Source organism: Nycticebus coucang, chromosome 4 (assembly GCF_027406575.1).
Source record: "Nycticebus coucang isolate mNycCou1 chromosome 4, mNycCou1.pri, whole genome shotgun sequence".
NCBI lineage: Eukaryota > Metazoa > Chordata > Mammalia > Primates > Lorisidae > Nycticebus > Nycticebus coucang.
The window spans coordinates 90,536,257-90,543,354 of NC_069783.1; the positions used below are offsets into that span (position 1 = coordinate 90,536,257).

Below are 7,098 nucleotides of genomic sequence, written 5' to 3' on the forward strand. Positions count from 1 at the left end.
GGGCAATAAAGTAAAACTCTGCCTCTACAAAAACAAACAAATTGTTTTTAAAAAGGCAATGAGATGATCCAAGAGTTCAGCAGAGGCCCTGAGCATGGAGGCTGCTCGGGAAGGCCACTCTCAGCCTCCTCTCACTCCCCTAGAGGGAGGTGTATCTTGTGGTCCTTTAAGGTGATAGGTGACCTGTCTGGGGTATGGTAAGGGGATGGGTCGGCAGTGGCTGAGCTGGGGACGCAAGTGTCGAAATTCCTCTGCAGGGTACATTTTCAGAAGGTCATTTGGCATCTTCTGGCCTTCTGTGCACTTCCCTGCGTGTGAAACTATTTCCTCTGCTTTAATACTGGTATGTTTACATTGAGGAACTTCTTGATTTCAAAGTGCCTTGCTCTGGGAAGAAGAAAGGCACATATCACCCTGGCCCCATCCTTGGAGCACCACAGCTTGTCCCAGTGGTCACAAAAGATCCTACCAGGGGCAGGGAGTGCAGAATTGACCCTCCTCATTGCCAGGCCTCAGAACCTTCCAGCATACCTTCAAAATGGAAAGTCAGGCCAGCTTATTGATATTTGCAAAGATCCCAGCCCTTATTTTAATATCCTTAGAAGTAAGACACATATCAACTGCAGTAAACCATGATTATGTTTTCCTGTCCTTTGCCTACAGTTAACATTTGTTCTTATTTTTCATTTGCCTGGTTTTCTGTGACCTTACCTTTTATTCAAGCCTAGGCCCTTCTCCAGTCATCGGAACCTCCTGTCTGGCATCTCCCTGAGGACACCTCCCAGCCTCCCATGGCTCCATCCTCTGTTGGGACTAGGTGCCCTGCAGGGCCCTTTCCTCTCACTCTCCTGGGTTGGGTCTCCTGGTTCTGGAATCCTTCATCTTCTTCTGTCTCACTTTATTCTCTCTGATCAGGGGCACGTTTTGCAGCAGCTTCCTACGAAGGAGTAACTTTTGAGCCTTTGGGTGTCTGGAAGTACTTGTATTCTGTTCTTACTCTTGCTTGATATGCTGTAGGGACCAGAACTCCCACGGGAAGCTATTGCTCCTTAACGGTGGCAGTGGCACCTCCCTTGGCTTCCTGCGTCCAGCATTGCTGGCGCAGGCACGGCTGCTGATTTTGACTTTGTGAATGGGACCCGATTTTACTTTTTCTGTTGGGCTTTGTTTCTCTCTTTGAAAGCTTGGAGGATCCCCTCTTTGCACCCAGTTTTTCTGAAATGTCACCATGATCTCTGCCTGTAGACTAAACTGCAGGCTGTTTTCACCCATAATGTCAGGCCCTTGGTGAGCCCTGGCAAATCTCAGCCTTCCATTCTGGAAGTCCTCGTTCACAGTTTCTTCAACCTCCTTTCCCTATTGTCTCATCTTTCTGCAACTCCTGTGTCCTAGAGTTGGCCCCTAGTGGGAGTGCACCTCTTATTATCCTTTTTTCTGTCCTATTTTTCAACTCTTTGTTTTCTCTTTTCATTGCATGAAAGATTCCATTTTCTTTTCTAACCCTTCTCCTCAGTCTGTCATTTTGTTTTCTTGTTTTTAATTCCTAGAGCTCTTTCCTATTTCCACTATTCTTTTTTTTTTTTATGGCATCCTATTCTTAGTTTAAGGATACCAGATCACTAACCTCTGAATTTAACAGTTTTTGTTAAGTTTTGTTTTTCTTCATGGAATAATTTGTTTTTTCTTCCAAATAGCTTTTCTATTTCACTTTGTCTTTCTGTCTTGTGGGACAGGCTTCCTCATACATATCCAGAAAATTTAACATCTGATGGAGACTTAGCCCCTTGGTACATGGCCCTGACCCTCTGCAGTCTGGCCATCCTCTACCCACGTCTGAGACAGCCCTTTTCTGATCCCTTGCTTTCTCAGTAGCCCTGTGGGACCACTTGGTACAGGGAGGGCTTAGCCAGAAAGCCCTCCAGGAAACGGGGGAAAGAGCTACTTTCCACCAACTGTTCTAACAAAACAGTTGAAGTTTTCATGTGGAAACCATTTGGACTGTCATGTTTTGTCACTTATGAATAATAAATTATTCATAGGCCAGAAGTGATGACCACACACAGCATGTCATAACTCAGGAACTGGACACCACTAGTCTAAAGTGAAAGTTGAAAGTTTTCAAGCACCTCTGAACTTAAGACACTTGGTAAACTGAAAGGAGAGCAACCCCTATGTTAAAAGAGCAGGTTCAGGGGTTCTCTGTTAGCAGCAATGCATTAAATGAGTCCAAGCTGCCATATTTGAGCATCTTTATTTCAAATCAGATCAGTTTCAGCTCCCATGCCACCCCTGCCACATGTGAACACAGGTCCACATACCCAGGCACATTCTTACACATACATGGCACACAGCTCATACACACGCACACACACTTGCATGCACACGTGTACTCACACACATACACACACACACACTCACCTCATGCTACCTGAATGGGCATCTGTCTACCTGTCGTGGAGGCTCCTCATCTGTAGAGGTGTGAATTTCAGTAGAAGCCACACAGTAACCTGGAAATAGAATCTGGGCATTGCACTGGCACCCCTCACCTTTCCTCCCCAGGACTTCGTGGTCGGGCTTTCCATCCTGCTGCGAGGAACAGTCCATGAGAAGCTCAAGTGGGCCTTTAATCTCTATGACATTAACAAGGATGGCTACATCACCAAGGAGGTATCGGGGATGTTGGGGGTGGAGGCCTGGCTGTCCCTCCTGACCTCCTGCTGCCTGGCTGTTCGCCTCCTCTCCCATCCAGAGATAGGACTCAGCCTGGCCCTGAGGACAGTAGTCTGTGGGCTCTTCTCTCCCATGCTCTTGGTCCTGGACACCCAAGTATCTAGAGGGGACTTCTGTGTCTCACACCACACATCTTAGTCCACCTCAGCTGATGTTCTCTGGCCATCCTTTCTTACAGACTGCTTAAGGAGACCCAAGTGGAGAGGTCAGGGATGCTGGCCTCAGCCCCTGCCAAGTCAGAGGGGCATTGTGGTCCTTTAAGGCAGGAAGAAGATGGGCTCCCTCACTACACAGGCCCACAAACAGGTTTTGTTTGGCCCAGGCATTTTTTGGTATTTGAAGTAGCTGTTACCATTTCAAACTTTGAAGATAAGCGTATAAAAGTCTATCCCCAATCTCTTTTGGAGATAAATTTCCCTTCAAGAGTCAGAAGGTCACCTCTCTGGCTTGCTCACCACTGCCTTGGCAGTGGCCCTTCACCTCCTTATGCTGCCCCTTCCCCCCAGGAGATGCTGGCCATCATGAAGTCCATCTATGACATGATGGGCCGCCACACCTACCCCATCCTGCGGGAGGATGCACCCATGGAGCATGTGGAGCGGTTCTTCCAGGTGAACAATCTCAGCCCCTGCCAGGGAAAGGGAGCCCTGCGGAGGAAGGGGCTCTTGCTCTTGGGGCAACCCTGGGCAAACCCTTTGCCCTCTCAGAGCCTCCCCACTCTCCACAAGGGGGTTAAACCTGCCTCTCCAACCTGGCAAGTTGTCACAATCCCCTGAGAAGAAAATTAAACCGGTGTCGGCACTCCACTGAACCATGTCTCAGGGTAGGCAGAGCTCATGATTTCCAGGCAATCCTCACCTCCAGGCATCCCACACTGGATGAGGCCTCCTAAGTGTGTTCTCAGTTCCTCCAGGGAAATGCTTTGTGAGAGCAGTAGGGCTGGGGTTGCCTTTGCCCTGTGGCCGTGGAGGGTAAAGGGGCTGGGCTTCTGCCTCCATGTGCTGTGGGGCCCTCTAGACACGTGACCATCCTGTGACTTGGTAGTTCCATCCACCCTCCTGTCAGGGAGGTGAAGGGTCAGAAGAGCATGGGGGAGATTCCAGGAAGCAGGAGTCCAGGTAGGCTCAGGGAAGTGTCTGAGGGGGACAGACTGGGGAGATGCTAGAGGAGCCAACTAGGAAGTGGGAGGTGGCTAGGGAGGACACTTTATGTGACCTGGATCCAGGGTAAGAGCAGAGGAGACAAATTGGGAGGAGGGAGCCTATCCTCCACTGCCATGTACTCAGGCCTGGGGCAGGGTCTATCCCTGGTGGGGCACAGACTCACCTTGGGTGTGGCTTGGGTTGCAGAAAATGGACCGGAATCAGGATGGGGTAGTGACTATTGATGAATTCCTGGAGACCTGCCAAAAGGTAGGTGGCACTGGGAGGTTGGGCAGGCCCATAGTCCTCTCAGTCTCTGCTCAGAGGAGGGTGGTTAATGGCTCCCACCCAATCCCATACCCAGACCCTCCTTGCAGTTGTCCTGTGCCCGCCCCGCCTCCTGGGCATTGCATCCAAGCTCCAGTCTCACTCTTTTGTCTGATTATACCCCTTTCCCAAACCCACCCCCTCCTGCCAGCCCATAGCACCCTCTGCACCTACCCCCAATACACCGTCCCTAAGCATTTCCCTTATAGCCTCTCAAGGAGTGCAGATGTGGGGCCAGCAGGAGGGTGATTAGCCTGTGTGCCCTTGGAAGGACTCATTTTGGGGAAAGGCACCCAGAGCTGCCCCACCATTGCTGCTGGCCTCCTCTGTGGAACATCCTTGCAGGACAGGACATAGGACCTCCAGGGGCCTTGCTTCTGCTTCACTCCCAGGGCAGCCTCAGTACCCTGGCTCCACTGGGTATGCAGCCAAGCCCCGGGGGGAACACAGGCAGTGCCTTGCCATCTAGGGGGCCTCAGACCAGCTGTCTAACCTCTCTGCTCCCCCATCTACCCAGTAAGACAGAGCTGTCATTGCTCAGGTCCAAGTACCTGACAGCAATCTACTCAAGATTAGATTTGGAGACCACCCCCACCCCTGCCCACCCAGCCCCTGACAGGCCTCTGCTTCTTCTCTTTCCATATAGGATGAGAACATTATGAGCTCCATGCAGCTGTTCGAGAATGTCATCTAGGACATGGACAGGGGGCTGGTGGCTATTGCCACCTCCACCCCCAACTAACCTCAATCCTACCAGGAGAAGCCTACATGAGAAACTTTTTAAAAATATATTTGCAAAGTGAACAGTTTGCTCCAGATACTCCCCCCCAACCAACACACACATACACTATTCCTCTGGGCTGGCAGAGGGGAACAGAGGAAGGGGCTGAGTCTGGCTAGGAACGAGGTCCATGTGACCACAGTCCCTGCCAGCCCTCTCCAGGGCAGTGAAGCGAGGCTGGCTCTGGGTGAACAGCTGAAAGAACAGGTCTGCAGGCCACTGGATGCCAGCAGGAGGGGCTCAGTCTCCAAAGAAAGCCCCCTCCTGTGGACCCACCTCACCTCTCCTTCACCTCACAGTAGGATGGCTCTGGGACTCTCTGGCCTCTTCCCCCAGCCACTTCCTGCCCACTGTATGATTCTAGAAAGCCCCTCATGGCAAGACCCTGGAGCGGCCAGATGAAGTCAAGGGAGCTCTGATTAGGAAAGAGGTGTGATGGAGGCTGGACCTTCCGCTCTCTGGAGATGCTTCCCTGGGGCTCCAGGACCCCTATCCCCCAGACCTGGGAGAGCCAGAGCCTGGACCAAGCCACTCACTGTAGGGAAGCTTGGGTGGTGAGGGGCCACTGGGCTCCAATCTCCCTCTGGCCAGTAAAGGAGGGCCTTTCAACCTCAGCATTTGGGTTTCTTGATGGAATATCTGAGGGGACTGTTTGCCACCTCCATAGTGGTGAGGAGGGGTAGAAAGGCCTTCCCTTGCCCCAATCCTAGCTCAGTAGGAATGGTGGGTGGGCTGTCTACTTTCTCTAGCACCAGACTGTTCTCCTCAAGGTCCTTCTAGGTCCTGGGAAGTCACATGGCTCAGGGACTAGCAGCCAGGGAGCCTGGGGACAGTGCTCTGAGGGTCCTGAAAAGGGGCTCCTCCCTCCTCCTTACCCTTCACCCTCCTGTCTCGCTTGGCTGAGCCCCTGTCCTGAAGCAGTATGACCATCCATCAGCCTGGGCTCACCCCAACTCCATTTAAAAAAAAAAAAAGCACAAGCACCCTCAGCACCTCAGGCCACAGCCCATGGAGAGAGCCAAGGACATTATACTTTTCAGAGGCAAGGTCTTCCTGTTGGGCTAAGGCCTGCGTCCCAGTAGCCCCATTACAGGTGGGCCTGGGGAAGAAACCTGGGAGGTCTGTTCTGTGCCTCAGGGCAGTGGGAACTTGAAGCTCTGCCCAGCCTATCAATATTCAAAAGCACAAACCCCAGGGACTCTGGCTGGGCTTTGCTCTGGGAATGGAGGACAATGCCAGCCCAAAGCCAGAGCCAATGGTAGGGGCTGAAGGAGAGGTCTGTGACTGGGCTGCAGGTCAACAGTAACTTCCAGGACAGAGTGGGATGCTGCTTCCACCTGCCCAAACCTGGCAGCGAAGGAGCCCAGTCCCAGGCAGCATGGGCCCTTCTAGGAACATTCCCACATGATACATTCCATCAGTGTCTGCCCAACTCTGCTCAGGCTCAGCCACAGGGAGTCTCTGGGTGCCCCCCAAAAGCTAGCCCCAGGGTGAACAGGGCCCTTGGAGGAAAGACAGGATGGCCGTGGAAGCCCCTTGACACCCACATGCAGTGGGCCTCCTCCTTGGAGCTGCACTGACACCCATCTCCCCTCCTCGAGGAGGGCATCAGCTTTCCCTAGCTCAGGGATCTTCTCCCTCTTCCCTTACCTCCAGCCTCCCAGCTGGTGTCTCTGCTTCTAAGGGGCCAAGGCTTCAGGGCTAGACTGGCTACACATCCAACCAGGAGGGGTCTGCCTCCCATACTGGGATGAGGACTGGCCGCATGTCTGCATGGCAGAAGCATCTTCCCTGGCCATGGCTTGGGAGGGTGGTTCCTGTTTTCAGTGGCCACCAATATTCAGTCCTGTATATTTTAATAAAATAAACTTGACAAAGGACAGGGACTCCTGTTGGCTTTATCCCAACTCTGAACTTCCCCTGTCCCACCCCTGCTGCTGTTAGCCATGCCTCCTGCCCAGTGCTGTGCTGGTAAATGCCTGACAGCTGGCTCTGGGAGGGACTGCTCTAGAAATCCTCAAGCTCCCAATGTGACTTCACTGAGGCTAAGTCAGGAGGAAGTGCACACAGTCAGCCCTCGGGAACTTTTTTGAGACGTTCCATCCCTGGAGCTGTATG

At 52.4% G+C, this 7,098-nt stretch overlaps 1 protein-coding gene across 4 annotated transcripts in view; it reads left to right on the forward strand.

Moving 5' to 3' along the window:
- Positions 1-6,860, forward strand: part of KCNIP3 (potassium voltage-gated channel interacting protein 3) — a 77,155-nt gene extending 70,295 nt beyond the window's left edge. For 2 of the 4 annotated variants that reach the window (XM_053590199.1, XM_053590200.1), the window contains 4 exons: positions 2,560-2,667; positions 3,237-3,341; positions 4,080-4,142; positions 4,846-6,860. In XM_053590199.1, the coding sequence (XP_053446174.1) occupies positions 2,560-2,667; positions 3,237-3,341; positions 4,080-4,142; positions 4,846-4,893 (324 nt within the window). In that variant the 3' untranslated portion in view covers positions 4,894-6,860. Of the gene's footprint in view, positions 1-2,559; positions 2,668-3,236; positions 3,342-4,079; positions 4,826-4,845 lie in introns of those variants that run through there. The other 2 variants (XM_053590196.1, XM_053590197.1) reach the window with 2 other exon arrangements.
- The last annotated feature ends 238 nt before the right edge of the window (positions 6,861-7,098 follow it).